The sequence below is a fragment of the Aphelocoma coerulescens genome, chromosome 1A (assembly GCF_041296385.1).
Source record: "Aphelocoma coerulescens isolate FSJ_1873_10779 chromosome 1A, UR_Acoe_1.0, whole genome shotgun sequence".
In the NCBI taxonomy this organism is placed as follows: domain Eukaryota; kingdom Metazoa; phylum Chordata; class Aves; order Passeriformes; family Corvidae; genus Aphelocoma; species Aphelocoma coerulescens.
The window spans coordinates 61,317,100-61,334,229 of NC_091014.1; the positions used below are offsets into that span (position 1 = coordinate 61,317,100).

Genomic DNA, 17,130 nt, shown 5'->3' on the forward strand with positions numbered 1-17,130 from the left:
CAAGTAACCTTCAGTGCAATTTACTTTATAAAATCTTTTATGTGGGCATTTGTATTCATGAATCACAATGTGTGCTGCAATGAGTAACAGTTATGTGTAAAATTCTGTCCTAAAAGCTGTGGTTTACAAACAGATGAGGTACTTACCTTTGACTATATTTGCCACCTAGGTCACTCAAATATATGCTCTAAAATAAAACCCCTAAGTCTTTGATGAGAAAAAGTCATTAGTCATCAAGCTATGTTCATCTTTTTAATATTAATCAACTGCTGTTTCTGAATTGATGTTTCTGCTCATGCCACAGAAGAATTAGTGGGGGTGGGTGGGTGCTCTGCACACAAGGTCAAATAAGCTGCAGAATGCTGTGCTGCTTTTTTGCAGCAGATGGGTAATGTTACATGGATTTTAATTACTGCAATTGCTCCTGACTTTGAGGAAGTACTCTCCCTTAATAATGACAGATTTGGCCACATAATTATATTTAAATTTTGTGGCTCAGATGTGTTTGTTTAAAGATGCCATGCCTCTGCCCATCTGGAGAAGAATAATTACTGAAGTTTAACTTTCTTGTTCCTCTTTTCATAGCAGCTTTTATACTGTATTGATATTTTTCAAGGAGAACTTGAAAGAGCCTGTTGTCATTGGGAGGGTGGTGGGTGTAGATTCACAGAGCTTTTAAAACACCTCTGCAGCTGGCAATCTGTAGGAATAATTTTGTTGAGGGAAGCTCTGCTATGAGCATGGGCTTATGGAGCCCTTTGATGTTGAGCTCTCACAGCTCCTCTGCAGCACAATAGAGAATGTACCAGCAGATGACCCTTTGAAATAGATTTGTACCTGTGAAGAGTTTTTTTTATCTCCTTTAGCCACTTATTCACTCCACTTTCTAGAAAGTATTAAAGGTTTCTTCTTTCTCTCAATGTATTTCTTCTCTCCCAATCCAGTGTGAGGAACAGTGAAGGAATACTGTGTTACTTGGGGGTCTCCTTTTTCCCTGCCAATATCTACTTTTTGTTGTTTCTCATTGCCCATCTCCCTGTATGTCATGCAAGGGCATCTAAAGACTTTGCTCTGTGGTGGGAGTTATCTGGAATCCTCATTTCTTACCTGCTCTTCTAGTTGTAGGAGAGAGAGAGATGGCTGAAGATGGGTAGAGTGGGCAAATGGAAATCTCCTGCAGAGAGGAACAGATGCATTTATTTTCCTGCCTTCTGTGGGTAGGAGAAGAAATACTGTTTTCCTCTTTCAGTGTGAAAGACTCTGCTTCGGATTTGACATTCAAAATAGATCTCTGGCAAAAGCAAAAGTAAAGCCAGGAAGCAAGTTTCTGGGAAGGGTGATGAGGTTGTTGGAAGTCTTTAACAAGAGATTAGATGGATACCAGGAATGATAGAGATATAGTTGCTCTTATCCTGGGAAAGATAAATGGACTACTGAATGTTGCCCAGGGGCACCTTTGAGATCCACTTTTTATTACTTTTATGATCTTTGGTAAGCTGAGGATCAGGATTAGTTACATGTCTGATTAATTTAAACCCCTACTAATTTAGCTGCACTGTCCCAGGGACCAGATTTATTGGAACTGCTGCCCAGCCCTGGTTCTGCATGTGAACTCCCTCATCTTTCTGTGCTCTCACCCAGTCCTGCAGCACAGCCTGCCCAGAGCAGGGGAGAGCAGAGGCACTTGCTCACAGGCATGGATGTTGCAATGCCTGTCTGGTGTTCACAAGACCAAAGGTTGGCTTGGTGTGCAAAGTGGAAAAAGCAGAGCGTGAGGAGTGCTGTAAGGAAGTGCAGGATGGGGAGGCTGAGCTGAGAGCCCCATCTGGCACATGCATCCCTCAGCAGCATGGCTTGATTACTGGTGTGAGGAAAAAAGGGAAGGTAGGAGCAAGCTGTAATTAAAATAGCTCCAAGTCCTGAGGAGGAGAGGCAGTCACCATGGGGAATGGAAAGCTTACAAGGAGCATAGCTGTGTGCCCGAAACATGGGACAGTGGAGCCACTGCCCAGCACTGCCCAGTTACTGTGGTAACTGGGGACAGGTTACCACAGCGAGCTCTGAAACCTCCTGACAGCAAAAGTTAAGGAAAGACAGAAGAAAGCTGTGAAAGCAATGAGATGAACAGAACTGCCCAATCAAAATTTATAAAGAAATAACATTTATTATGCGGCCGAAATATCGGTCGGGGGTCGGAGCTGGGTGAACACACACCTGATCTCTATTGCACCAGACCTCCCAAATTCACGAATGCTGCTTCGGCTGGTCCCTTCTTATACAGTTTTTGGGCAGAGTCCGAATTAATTCTATTCCTCTCGCAATTTAGCATATTCATGATGTTTTCTTGCCCCGAAGTTGGACTGCACAAAGCCTTTCCTGGGTCTGATGAATTGTCCATCCTGGGTGATGAATGGGCCATCTCTGGTTCCTGGAACAGTTATTTTTAGTTCCCTGAATGTCCAGTTCCTTATCAGCTGAGATGTAGATATCAGAAGATAGTGATCAACTCATCATAGTGTTAATGTCCCGGTGATAAGATCCATCCCCACCTGGGGTGGGATCCTCACCTATTGATTACATCTGTGCTGAAAAAACTTCTCGTTCAACTGCTCTAGTGTTGTGAAATTTTCCTCTCAGCCAGGTTGGTGGGGGGGTTTGAATGGTCTCTGCATGGTTTTATTACATTTCAGTTTTATACGTAATAGCACGAATTACATACTTTATTTGTAACAGCAAGGAGCCAACAAACAGGGATATATCTTTCCATACCAACCAAGCATAATGGAGCCTAAAATAGTAAAGCTTGCCCCTCTTATTTGGGTGCTTTGGTGGTTTTTTCTCTTTCCTCCTTCAGGCATTCACTTTTCTGCTCCCAGCTCCTCAATGTTTCAGTGCATACAGTGAAATCCTAGTCCTGCTGAAGGCTATATTAATTTTACAATTTACATCAGCGGGGCTGGGTTTCCACCTGTGGAACTTGGAACAGATCATACAGTTGTAGCTGAGCAGCAAGCATATTCAAATTAGAAATGGCATGTTTTCCTGTTCCCTACCTCCTGCTAGCACCAGTGCCTGTGTGTCCAGACTGTCAGCAAAGTCACGGAGTATAAACACCATTAAAACTATCTTCTTTGTTTGTTTTCTGGAGTGACTTGCTGCCCTTGATCTGGCTGGTGATGTGAAAGGTAGCACTGACCCAAGGGAGGGTCAGGACCTGGGAACAGCAGCTGTGGGACTGATGAGCTTAAACTGATCACAGCCCCACACCCTGTTAGCACAAGTTTTCTTTTGTCGGTTAGCTGGTGCCCCTTTTGGGTCTGGAAGGAAATTTGGCATTTTGGATCTGACAGATGGCCTCTCAAAGAGATACATATAACTGGCAGATGCTTCTCCTAAGTGATCAGTTAGGCTTTAAAACCAGCTCTTGGCCTCTTGATGAACTTGAAAAGGCCTGTGCAGTTTCTCCATCAAAAAGCCTGCCTTGAGGCATTGTCATGTAGAATCACTGCTGTTGGCTTCTTAAACTGTGTATAGAAAGTGACAACATAATAGGAAAGGTTATAACTGGGAAAAAAAAAAATTCCATCCAGCCCGACATGCCCCGGATCCACCCCTTCTTTATTTTTTGCTTTGAACTAATATGTCAAGAGCAATTTGGGTTTGGTATCCTTATAATACTACTCATACAGCTACGAGGTAATTGGGTGATGTGGAATGGGCAACAGCTCCCTGCTTCAGAGAGTGCAGACCTGAAAAAAAGGAGGCTCAGGGGAGACCTTACTGCTTTCCAGAACTACCTGAAAGGAGGTTGTAGCCAGGTGAGGGTCAGGCTCATCTCCCAACTAAAGATTGTTAGGATAAGAAGAAATGGCCTCAAGTTGCACCAGGAGGGGTTTAAATTAGATATTAGGAAAAATATTCTTCACCAAAAGGATTGCTAAGTACTGGAACAGGCTGCTCAGGGAAAGCGACTGAGTCAGAATGCTGGAGGTAATTACAAGATCTGTAAACATTGCACTTATGGACATGGTTTAGTGGTGGCCTTGGCAGTCCTTGATGTGATAGCGACAGAACATGATCTTGCCAGGTCTTTGGTCTGCATGTGCATCCTCCCTCCACCAGCACCCTCTGTCCCCTGCCATCCCTGACAGGCAATGTGGTTTATCCTAAGGCAGGTGCACCAGGTGGGAATTGCAGGAGGACCTGTCTGGATGCTCACGTAGTTAATGCACTCCAGAGGTGGGGGAGCCGTGAGGGTTGTGATTGACTTTGGTACACATCAGCTTTTCTGCCACACTTGATTAACAGTTTAATTTGAAGATCTTACAGGTCTTTTCCAACCTAAATGGTTCTATAAGTAGGAGCAGGACTGTTCTTTGGACTGTGGGTGAACATGATTTTGTCCACTGGTACCTGGAGAAATTTGAAAGCCATTCTAGGCCTGATGGACTGCAGGGAATGCTGTGTTTGCAGGATGTTGTTATCAGCCCGCTCCAAGGCACGGATGTGTCATTGCCTTTCTTTTATCCAGTCAGTGTGGAGTTTAGAAATAAATCCTCCCACTTCTTGGATATGTTTAATGCCACTAGAGCTGTAGGAGACAGATGAGTAGCAGAGTTTTAAATTTAAACAAAATGACATCCACAATGTCCTCCTCATGGCAAAATTTGTTCCAGCCAATTGATATTTTGCTATTTGCAATGATCATATGATCGTATGTTCCTGCATGATGCCATTCCACAGATATGCAGAAGAATCATTTTAACTGAACAGTGCTGTAACCCTGGAGTCTGAATTTTCTCTCACACTGTTTTGATAAAGCTTAGTTTGGTGAAGTTTCTCATCCTTTGAAGGAATTAAGAATATTATAGCAGTGTTTGTTACACAGTGCTGATATTAATTATAAATAAGTGCAATTAATACATTAGGAGAATTTATGTATAATTAATGCACGAATAGTAAGGCATTAATTGCTGTAAATGCAGTCAAATCAAACCATTGTTTTTCGGATAATATGCATGATTAGAGATTTGTGGTTCATACCGTCTTATAAAGAAGTCATCATAATATTATGTGACCATGATACCCAGCAGGAAAATGTAATACCTGAACTACCAGAACATTCCTTACTTCTATCTTTTTATATATAGTTATATATGAAAGTCAATAAAATAGCTACTTTGTGGGGATTTATACATAGGAAGATTTACAATGTTAAATATTATGGGTTTCAAACTCTGTGGTAAGTACATAAATGGGCCATTTAATTGCCCTTGATACAAATTCACCCTACTTCTGTAGATTTAGCTATTCCAATTAAATGCACTGAGCATTTCAGATGATTAAATTATTAGATGTATTGTAAATGCTTTATTTGAGATCTGTTGCTGGTGAAGGAACTTGAAACATACATTATCATGATCTGGCTTCTAATCAGTATGCTATAGCCAACAAATATATGGCTTTTTTCATGCTTGGCTTTGATAGTGCTGCCATTCTGTAAGTAAATCCATGGAAGGGAAAGATTTTAAGTACTTATATTATGCTACAGTTACACTTTCAAAAATATCTTGTGCACAATAGCATGTTTATTTTCCTGGTTTTGAGACAGTAAGTGATGTATCTAAAGCTAAGGAATGTCAGGATCATACATAATTTCAAAAGTTAGTGGTTTCTGGGTTTAGACAATAGGAGCTGTATTCATGTTCTTAAAGTAGGATGTCAATAGAGCTGCTTAGAGCAGATACAATATAATAAACTCTAATAATGAAGCTTTTTGAAGGATTAGATCAGAAAAATTCAGGTTAAAAAAGAGGCTTCTGGCAGCGATGAAAAAATCTTTGAAATAATTTATTTTGGGATGTAGAGGTATCTGTATTTTGAAAAAGAAGGAAAAATAGTTCTGTATGAGATGCTCCAGCCCTGCTTAGCTGGGCATCTGCATGCATGAATCAGGAGGATTGAGGTGCAAATTTGACAAAAGGGTCAGACCAGGTCACTTAAGGTCTTCCACAAAATCCCTTCATGTTTTTAAATACACCTGGAAGCATGGAAAACGCCATTCTTTCAGTTCAAGTTGAGTATTCCTGTATATGAGGGAGGGAAACTTTAAGGCTTGTGTAGAGGACTCTGGGGGCTTAAAAGACTTGATGACAAATAAAGAAAATGGTTTTTGCTCTTGTATTGCCACTGTCATTCTCTCTCCTCTCAACCCCTGTTGAATTGGATTTTCTATCGCTATAACTGTTCTTCATAAAAAATACATCTTTTATTTTCCTCTGCAGAATAAAGTAAACATGACATACAAATTTACAGTGAGACTTGTCAACAAACACACACGATCATGGATCTTGGGCTGAGCATAAGCTTTCTCTTATATTGGATTTACTACCACTGCAATAACACTGTCATCAGATCAAATGGGATTTTGTCCTGCATCACCTATAAAACAATGCCATTCAATTGGAAGTATACAATTTTATCATTGTTCTCTTGCTCTCTTGTGAGTTATGAAAATTTAAAAGTTATGCACAGCATCATGCTATGGCTTGCCTATTCCAACATGTAAGTAGGGATTTAGTCTGGGCAGTTTGGGGCGTATAATTAATTGGTGATTTATAAGGCTGTTTTTCAGTGTGCAAAATAGTATGTTTTGCTGCAGTAAGGATCTGAAATCTCTTAATGAACATTTGTTTGAACAGAATGTATCGAAAAAGCCCAAACACTAGTTCCACAACTTTTTGGGGGGATGAAAAGCAGTAGACAAAATACAGAAATAAAAAAACCCCTCCTTTATGTACTCCAACATAGGGGGCAACCAAATTAGTTAATGGGACTGCATTCACTTTAAAAAGAAGGCTTCAAAACACTGCCACTTTCCAAGAAATTCAGTTTGTTTGTTCACAGTTCAGGAAACCAGAAGCCACTGGAATTCACTTCTCACCTCACAGATGATAGTACCCAGCTTTAGGGGTCCCTTCACTTTCTTTAGGTGAATTGATAGGCCACAGGAGCATAACAGGTGGCTTCCTAGGGCAGCACTTGGGAGTGTTCCACATGAAAATTGTGTATTTTTTCATAGTGTTCACCATTAGCAATTTCCATTCCTTCATTTGGAAGTGCCTTCTCACTTGCAATTTTTAATATTACACAATGTATTGCAATTGATCCACACACACTTCATACAACGTGCTCTGCATGTAGCATATAAAATACAGCATTTTAAAAGCCTATGCTGAATCAAAAATTAACAATATATTAATATCTATTACATTTAATTTGCTAAGAAGTACAACCTTCTATTGTTTAATATTCCACTGATGCTCAGAGGCCTGTCAGGATTGATGGCTGGTAGTACACAGACATGGTCCTCACCTCTGCAAAAGCTAGAGATGTCTTTCACCTTTCATGTATTACAATTCTGAAAATATATCTAAGTACCAGTAAATAGGTGACCTGGACAGACTTTGTTTCGACTGAGCCTCCTGTTTTTCATTTGCCATGGTCTGCTCCGTTATCTGTACGTTCATTAGAGGTGCTGTGGGGCTGACATCTTCCACTATTAGTGCTCGTGTATAATGAGATGCAGTGCTGACAAGGACTCTCTTGTTTTCTATAGTTCCACTGAAAGGCCTTTTCCTTCTTCTTTGGCACCAATCCATTAAAGCCGTTGCACCATGTTCAGCTGGTGGCTGGGATTGAAAGTCGTTTTCAGCCATTAAAACTTGGCTCGTGTGTCATCAGCTCCACCTCTTGGATTAATTTGGTTTCTGCAGATCCAGTCCATAGTTCATAGGGGAATTCTCTCTGGGAATGTAAAACGTCCCGAGGGCAGTGCCCTATTAAAGCATCTGGCTCAATTGCTTTGTCCTGCAAGTTCACTGCTTGATGAGTAGTAAAGTGTAATTACAAATTACTTGACTAATAATTTGGGTTACATTGTCCTCTAGTGGCTCATGTAGATAACTGCCCTGCTGGCAAAATCCTTTTGCCTTATGTTTCTAAATCCTCTCATATTCTTTTCATACAAGTCTGCCAAATAAAAAATTTGCCTCTTACTGCCACTGTATCAGTACAGCAAGATCTCTCCTCTATAACTGCAGATATTTTGCTAAAGAAATATGTATTTTAATAGTTCAAAATAACAAGAGGATTGTGAGAATATAATATATTTAAAGCATTTGGTGAAAATGAATATATCCTTCATACCAACAGTAAAAGAGAATAAACTCAACATGATTTTTTTTTTTTTTAAATAGGTTCAGGACTAGTTCACTTCCAGAAAATACACAGCACAGAGGTCTTATATAAGGGAAACCAGAATAGCCCTCCACATGTCCTGTGGCTACTCACTTGTAAACCTCAGTAACACTGGGTTTTGGGCCTGTGGAGTGGAATCACTGCCTTTCCTGGCAAGCATGGAGAACACTATAGCACTTTGCTGCGCAGCTGGGTGTTTGCCAGCATAATGCAGATGTTTGTCGGAGGAGAGATCTGGAGCATGGCGAGTAACTCCTGGGTGTTTGCAGTGACAAAACACACATTTTATATTGCTTTGAAAAGGTGATGCCATATTCTGTGATGTGCTGAGTTGGTTTTGTCCCTATGTCCGAGCAGTGGGATTGCTGCCAGTAAGAGGCTGGCCCTGGCCCGGGGAAGGGTGGCAGGCAGTGCTTTGGCAGGCATGGCACATGGGATGCCTGCCCTGAGCACTGCCTCTCCAGCTGGCGAGTCTTCCTTTTCCTGCTGTTTCTTCCTTGGTGAAATGCCATGAGTAAGGACAAATAGAGGCTGTGCTGTAGAAAGTTTCTCTGTGTAAGAAGAGGACAACGATAGATGGTTCTGTTTATATCTCTAAGATTACGTAGGAAGCAGCAGTTATAAATGCTGAAGAAATGTGGTATCTCTCTTGAAGAAAGGGTGGTGCACTCCAGTGAGGTGATAGCTCATGTTTTCTGTTGCAGTTTGCAATGACAGGGAAGACAAAGGAATGCTCACATCTTACAGAATTCATTTTCAAGGCTTTTTCAAATGACCCTGCCTTGTACTCTGTCAGGGAAATGCTGTATCAGGATGCTGTAAAAATTCCTTGTTCATGTCTTCCATTTCTGGCCACCTTTTTTATTCTCCCCTTTTAGAATCATAGAATCAGAAAGTGGATTGAGTTAAAAAGGACATTAAAGATCACCTAGTTCCAACCTCCCACCATGAACAGGGACACCTTCTGCTAGAGCAGGGTGCTCAAAGCCCCATCCAGCCAGGCCTTTTGGGGAGGCCTTCCTTTCCCTCAGCAGTGTTGTTGGCAGAGGCAGTTTGTATCACGAGCAGATCTGTCCTGGCTGCTGCTGGTTTCACCCCAGTGAGGTGCAGGCAGCGCTGCTGGGAATGGCTTGCTGAGCAGAGCTCCTCTGGGATCCTGTTAGGATGCACCCTCTCCCAGCATCCTGTGAGCATTGGATGGATGTCAGCCAGCTCATTCCCTGGGCTGATCATCCTCAAACACTGGGAGAGTTGCAGAGCAGCTTAATTATCCTTGACACGGCAGAGTTGTGCACTTGGTGTTGTCCCCATGCTGTCTCAGACTGGCACACATACCCACACCCTGCCATAGCTGGGAATGTGCTGGCAGAAGCTAAAGGTATAAAGGCCGCCTGGGGGGTATAAAATGACTTCACTGTTTGAAATCATCTGTGATGCTGTTATTACAGTTTGCTCAGAGGTTGATTAGGCAGTGATGGATGCAAGAATATTTACGCAGAGTTACTTTTATCCAGTGCTGTGTGACTCTTCTTCCACTGGGAATCTTTTTGGTTGTTTTTGGTCAAGAAATTAGGTAGTTTCTTTATTTCTTCTTAATTAGCTGCTAGGAGGAGGGTGAGTTGTTTAGTTTTCTCTAATAAAAAGTTTTCATTTTTAAAAACACTTCTGTTGAGTCTTGCATCAGAATTTTTTTTCATACTTTGTGAAGTTCTTTTCAAGGGGTATATAATTATTTAAACCAGATGCTAAGCGAAGTTCTTTTTATCCTCAATTCAGGATGTGGCGTTTTATCCTTCATGTACCAGAGGGTGAGTGGTACAGATTGATTGATTTAGAGCTCCCTGACTACAGTTTCTGCTTAAACATTTGACTTTTTTTCAGGTAGCTATCAGGCCAGTGGTTGCACCCCTCCACACTGGAATCTTTTACAGAAACTCATTACTGCTTCCCTGGTGTGCTCTCTCTGACGTCCCAGCAGCGAGGGGGCTCTGCCCCATCACTAAGGTCTGTCCACCAGCTCAGGATCCTCCTGCAGGAAAGGAGATGGGATTTACCATGCCCATTTCTATTAATCAGACAAATGCAGACTTCTCTTCAAAGTAGGGCAGGAGGTTGTTCCTGCCAACCAGCTGTATTGGTCACTGTTCTCTTCCAGCTGTGTGTTAACTCCGCCTTCCTGTAGTGCCTTTTACATGGTGGTTATGCCAGTAGAGTCCTTCCAGAATAACCTGACCCTTGATGTCAAACTCAGAGCTGGAATTGATTTTTGGTGAAACTGATCCCTCATGTTCTCTCTCATAAGGCTGGCTGGGTACTGTATGTACTAATGGGAAAAATAAAATTGTGACCTTGTGTGTTCCTGAAGTGCTGGGTCTGATCCTGCTCAGCACAGCCAGGCGTTTGTCAGGCTTTTGACAAGTGCTGTCCACCCTGTGCTTGTCTGTGAGCCTCTCTAGTGCCTGCAGATACAAATGTGAGTGCGCCTTGCTCCCTAGCAGATGTCTTTGGAAAACAGATGTCAGTACTCACTGCTTTTCTATATGAATGTAAAATGCATCCTTTGGTGGAAAACAGGCAGTAATTTTATTTAAATCCTGCTCTATTGTAGAGCAATGAAATTAATGAGATATGCTAAAGCCTTGCCAGGGTTTCCATTTCAATAAGCATCTAATCTTGAAACTGTTTTAATCAGGCTTCTCTATCAGATGTTCTTGTTTCTTCATTGCCAGCACCTACCTGAAATTGTTGCTTGGCCTCAAATTAATAGGTAATGGTATTTTGATGTGCACTGTTAAATCACTTCTGTTTCAGGATTAATTTGTGTCTGGCCTTTTCTAAAGGCAGTGTTCAGCATTAAAGTGGCTGTGCACAAATGGTAATGTAGTTGTGTTTTGTCCTGGCAGAATAACGAGATGGTGGAACTGCAGAGGATACGAATGAAAGATGAGATTCGAGAATACAAGTTTCGAGAGGCGAGACTGCTGCAGGACTACACTGAGCTGGAAGAAGAAAACATCACTTTACAGAAACTGGTGTCCACACTGAAACAAAATCAAGTAAGCATCGAAAGATTCAAGGCACTGTACTGTAAATTGGCACTGTTTTCTCCAATTTCCATAATGTGATCCTGCACAGAACTTTGATAGAAATTTCTTTGTATGCTTGGGGTTTTTTTCAGTTGGGTTTTTGCTGATCACTTACTCTAAAATGGTGTTACTGGCCATTTCTGAAATATGGGGAGGCCCTTACCTCAGGTTTGAAAAATTCTGGTGGAATATGTCGTTGCAGAACTATGTAATCACAGAGGAATTATTAAAAGAGATAGTGTTGCATGTTTTTGCTTCATGCTTTTCCTGTTCTTCAGGAGCTTGGTGTCCAGTGGCTAGTTGTCCTTTAAAGTGAGCAAAAGACATTTGGTCTCCTGTCAGAACAGTTAACCTGTGGTGACCAAAGTTTAAATATCCAGGTTAGATGGTGTAACACTTCCTGCCTTTTTGGTGCTGTCCAGACCATCGTAACATTGCACTTTGTAACACCCTCTCTTCACCTGCTCTCAGAGGGTCACAGCTCTGCACTGCAGCCCCTGGTTGTGTCCTGACCTATTGCCTGGTACACTTGGGGCTTCTGTGGAAGAGCCAGCCTTGTCAAAGTTTCTGATGGCAGCCTGGGAACAAAGCTGCCTTATTCCTGCAGGAATAAGTGGTGCTATTTCAGCTCTCTTGTACTGCTTTTTTACTGCTCTAGCACAAGTGTGATTGAAACACTTAAAACAACAGAGCTGTGCCACAGGGAATACACAGGTACTGGAAATAGGTGCATAATTTCCTTATTTATGAAGGTGCCTAGTCTTTCACACTCCTGAAACTGAATTTACAGCAGATCATCTCTGTTGTGAGAGTTATTTACCTAGCCAGAAAATTCCTCCTTTGAGGCATGGATTGTTTTTCTCATCAGCCTCGTAGGAGACATCTTCACATTTTCAGGAAGTATGTGACCCCTCTATGGACTGTCCTAGTTTCCCCTGAAAATGAAATCTGTTTGCAAGTGTTTATATTTGTCATAATAATTCATTCTTACTGAAACCAAATGCCAGCAGTCTGTGGAGAGAAAAAACATTGCCACATTTTGAATGGCTCTAAAAATCAGTCATTTTGCATCACAGATCCATGCACTTGTGGTTCCTAAAAGTACTTTAATCTACAAGATAAAATTTTAAGAGCATTTTATACTTTAATACTTGAATTTACAAAACTGTATGTTATAAGTCTTGGGGCTAAAATGTCATTATCTACATGTTGAGCTTTTTTGTAGCTTTTTGAAGTAAGAGTTTATGAGAAGGTAACCATAGAGATATAGACCTCTAGGTTTTATATGGATTTAAAATTGAAAAAGTAGTGGCTGTTTTGTTTGGTTTGTCTTATTTTCACGTCCTTAAGTTATAAACATAGTTACTTGACTGCATTTCATAATTTTTCCAGATGGACCTGTTCCTCCAGTAAGGAAAGATATTAAATTGCCAGGTGTAGATTTGAAACTCGCATGGATTTTCCTTTTCTATTTAAAAATGCCAAATATGACTTTGGAACTTTGTTGTTTGATATGTTTCCAATTTCTGGGTTTGAAGATTAGTGCTTTGGTTTTTAAGATTGCCTTTCTAAAGGTTTATGAGTTGAAGACTTTTGACAGCTTGATAAATATTCTCCTTCAATAGGAATGGTGGATATTTTTATTTTTGCCAGAACCTTATTTTAGTTTGATTAAAAATCCATATATATCAAATATAAAAAATTCTATACAATGCCTTAAGATTGCAGTTAGTAATGTGTTTGAATTATAAAAGCCTCAACTGCAAAAAACTGGGGCTTTTTATGGAAGCATGAAAATTCAGTATTTTTCCCTCTTTCACCAAGCTATTAAATTATTTCACCTGATACTGAGATTTTTTTCTTTTTCATTTCGAAATTAAGATGCAGATGACTAACATGATGGGAATTAAATTTAAAAAATCAAAGTGTCATCATTTTTACCAGGAGTGCTGGTTGTGTGTGGACATGGACCTTTACTAAGAAAGCTCTTCCTTTTCATTGCTGTGGGGTTTTCCAACAGTGAAAAGGAAGATGAGGAAGAAGAGCAAAGGGGAAACATTCTGCAGTGGGGATCTGCTGCCCTCTCTAGCTATTGCTGATCAACTGGTTTTGAGCTAGGCTGGGTTTTTCCAGGCTTTGTTTCTTGTCAGGTGAAATGGAGAGGACTGAACAAGGGAGCTGCCTTTAAAGGACAGAGAGGAAGCTGCTGCTTAGCTCAGCTCACAATGCCCATATATACCTTGATAAAATACCACACCTTGGTGTGGGGCAGGGAGCTGCCCTCTGAGAAGGACAGACCAGTGAGTCCCTCCAGTGCTGCCAAGGGGTGTCACTGGGACACACTCCAGGCACTGTGGTTGGAACAACAGGTTCCTGTGTGCTCCAGAAGGACGTCCCTACACGCAGTCCAAGGACTGTGGGGGGCTGAATGAGCTGTTTGCTGCATTTTTCTGGTAGTTTAAAAATCTCTAACAATTTTGGGGCATCTTAGAGTTTAAACTGATTGTACAAATAGATTCCTGTTTAATTTTTAAAATTAAATGCCTCTGGGACAATGGAGAGCCTTGTAATATACAGAGAAGAGAGCTGAGGCTCTTCTACTGGTTTTGTACCTTCCATCCATATTTTTGAAAACTACCAAGATACTTGGGAGTATCTGTGCCTGAGTGACTTTACATCTAGTAAGAAATGAGATATGAAGTCATCTTCAGAATATGTGCAAATCATAAATCAGGCTATATGAACCTAAGATCTATAAATACCATGATATACCAACATTGCTTATGGCAATTCAGAGTAAATCTGTTACCAGGACATCTGCTAATAAACAGCCTTCTTCCCATGAAATTACATAAGTTATAAGTTATGCTTATAAGTTGTCATAAGTTTATTCAGAAAGGGGTTTTCTAATTCTTGATTCTCACATGCTGAAAAAGGGAACACTGGAGTATTTAACAGAGTGAGCTCCACCTGCACTCTTTTTTCAGTCATTTCTTTGCAGCTGTAGGCAATGTCTGGTATTCCAACCTGTAGTTTCTCTAACACCTATCTCAATAGGGCTGATAAATGGCAGGTTTTCACAACTCAAGTTTTAGTATTATGAATGTTCTTTGTCTTGTCTAATTCAGGTTGAATATGAAGGCTTAAAGCATGAGATTAAACGATTTGAGGAGGAGACAGTGTTGCTTAATAGCCAGCTAGAAGATGCCATCCGGCTGAAGGAGATTGCTGAGCATCAGCTGGAGGAAGCTCTGGAAACTTTAAAAAATGAAAGAGAGCAAAAGAACAATCTGAGAAAGGAGCTCTCCCAGTATATCAACCTCAATGATAGTATGTATAATAACCATATTAATATATCAGTAGATGGGTTGAAGTTTTCAGAGGATGGGGGTGAGCCCAACAATGACGACAAAATGAACGGACACATCCACGGGCCTCTTGTGAAACTCAACGGTGACTACAGAACCCCCACGAGTAGGAAAGGAGAATCTCTGCACCCCGTCTCTGACCTCTTCAGTGAGCTCAACATATCAGAGATACAGAAACTGAAGCAGCAACTCATGCAGGTAAGGGCTGAATTTAATGTCCTGGAGTGTTTAGACACACATCCTATGAACCCTTGTGCCAGTTTTGAAGTGATCATTCCCAGTGATGTTTTTGACCACATATGTCCATTTTCCAGACTTCTGCTTTGGTGTTTCTTCATATCTAGGTTTTGCTAGAAATACCCCTAGCAAACGGAGTATCTGTCTGCACAACAGTCGGTGTGACCTGAGCAGATATTTAGTGCAAAGGGGAGAAAGGGACCTAGATGCTGGGGTTGCAGAAGGTTAGATTCCTTTTTCTCCTGCTTTGACAACGGTAAATGTCCCTGAAATTGCAAGTGAAATAAGGTATTCTTCGATATGACTAAAGCTATCTGGAAAAAACCCCATTAAAATACTTGCGTGTACAGACTTATTATGCTCTCTTGCAAGTCTGAAGGAGTTTTTGCCATTAGGTTCAGCTCGAGCAAGATTTGGCACGCGTTCAGGAGAGAACAAAAGGAGAGGAGCGCTCCACTTAACAGCCGTGCACTGGGAGCATGTGGCGTGTGGGCTGTCACAGAGCGCCCTTGTCCCGCTGGCAGTCCCGGCGGATGCGCGGGCTGCAGGGGGTGCTTCGGGACCGGACAGCCAGCGTTTGTTCTCTGTTCATCCATGCCCAGCCAGAGCAGGAGCCTGGGATGCGAGCCAGATAAAAACTCAAGCTGTTGACATCATCTCAGAAGGGGTGCAGTGCCACGCAGAGAAAGGGTCCTGCTGCCCAAGCTGTCGAGCATCTCGTCTGCCACAGCAGCTTGAAAGGTTTTGGCACCGTCAGGGAAACATCCGGCATTTTCTAGCTCCAGGCTTCTGAAAAGCACCTCTTCTAAAGAGAGTAAATGTGAGCCCTTTACTGCTTAAAATGTAAAAGGTGATTTGGAAGTGAAGTAGAGCAAAACCGGTTTTCAGTGCTTGCTAGAGAACAACAAACCCCGATGTGGTCTGTCCTCTTTGCTGAAGAGTTAATTGTTTTATTTACTTCATTGCCAAACTCACTGTGGGAAGTTTTGGTCTGAGCTGTGACACGGTGAACACGGATGACATCTAGTGCTTTGCACCAATGACTTTGATACAAAGCACACATCACTTCAGTGTGAAAGCTTGAAACTTAGAATTTTATTTACGTGAAAAATTCTGTTAAACTTTTCCAGTTTTAAAATATACACAGTGTATATTTTGTATGTATGTATACAAATATGCACCTATAAGTACATATACGTGTATATATATATATAATATGTGCAAATATACATTATATGCAGCTTCTAATTTGATTCAGAAAGACAATGTTAAAAAATTTAAAAACACAATTTCAAAAGAAATGCTTTGAAATTTTCACATTTCAAAGTACACTGTAAGTGTTTTAAACCATAATTTACAATGAAATATATGCAATGTGAATTTGGAATGAAAGTTGCTTAGAAATGAAAAAAAAAAAAGGACTGCTTTGGGTATGCTTTTTCTTGATTTTATTAAATTAAATACTGAGCATGATGAGTTAGCAAACTTCTACTTGAAAGATACTGTAATTGTCTTTATCTTCTCTGGCTTAAAAATTTATGTTATATCTCTTAAACAAAGAGGCAGCCTTCTCGCAGTCACTAGGAACAATCTTAGGACCCTTAAAAAGAAACTATAACTACTTTTGGTCATAGCATTTTTTGGTGCTGGGCCCCAGCACACCTGTGCCAATAGTGGCCATCATTGCTTGGCATTTACATCCTGTTAAAAGGTTTATGGTTTAAAAAGACAGACTAGACTTCAGTGAAAGCCTGACTTCTTTAGCTACTGTAAAGACTCACTGCAAAATGCTGATGTGCACTTTTTACAAAGGGACCACCTTCTCTGTTGAGTTACGTCAGTTCATGTCACACAAATATTAAATTTGGGTCATACAAATTAAATGTGAAAAATTCCTCCAAAAGTTTTGCATGTGGTAGATGGGAGACTTATTCAGGTTTAAAAGCTGGCAAAAGGTAAATCATCAGCAAAATCGGAATTTCATTTCCTGTATGGTGTCTTTGCCATGTGGTGTTCATTCAGCTGTATCTCAGTATTTGGTATGAGTTCCTCCTGTTTCCTCTGAAGAGGCTGCACTAGGACAGAGTTTCTGAAGGAACTGACTGTTTTTTGGGAACTATTTTTATATCTATAGGACAGCAGGTTCCTTTTAAGGAGAAAGGTAAACTTCAGATTTGCCA

At 40.9% G+C, this 17,130-nt stretch overlaps 1 protein-coding gene across 15 annotated transcripts in view; it reads left to right on the forward strand.

The window, feature by feature from the left end:
• The window catches only part of BICD1 (BICD cargo adaptor 1), a 171,356-nt gene that overhangs the window by 109,628 nt on the left and 44,598 nt on the right, over positions 1 to 17,130 (forward strand). For 11 of the 15 annotated variants that reach the window (XM_069003109.1, XM_069003111.1, XM_069003095.1 and 8 more), the window contains 2 exons: positions 11,163 to 11,315; positions 14,474 to 14,911. In XM_069003109.1, coding sequence (XP_068859210.1) covers positions 11,163 to 11,315; positions 14,474 to 14,911 — 591 coding nt within the window. Of the gene's footprint in view, positions 1 to 8,258; positions 8,662 to 11,162; positions 11,316 to 14,440; positions 14,912 to 17,130 lie in introns of those variants that run through there. The other 4 variants (XM_069003093.1, XM_069003097.1, XM_069003096.1 and 1 more) reach the window with 2 other exon arrangements.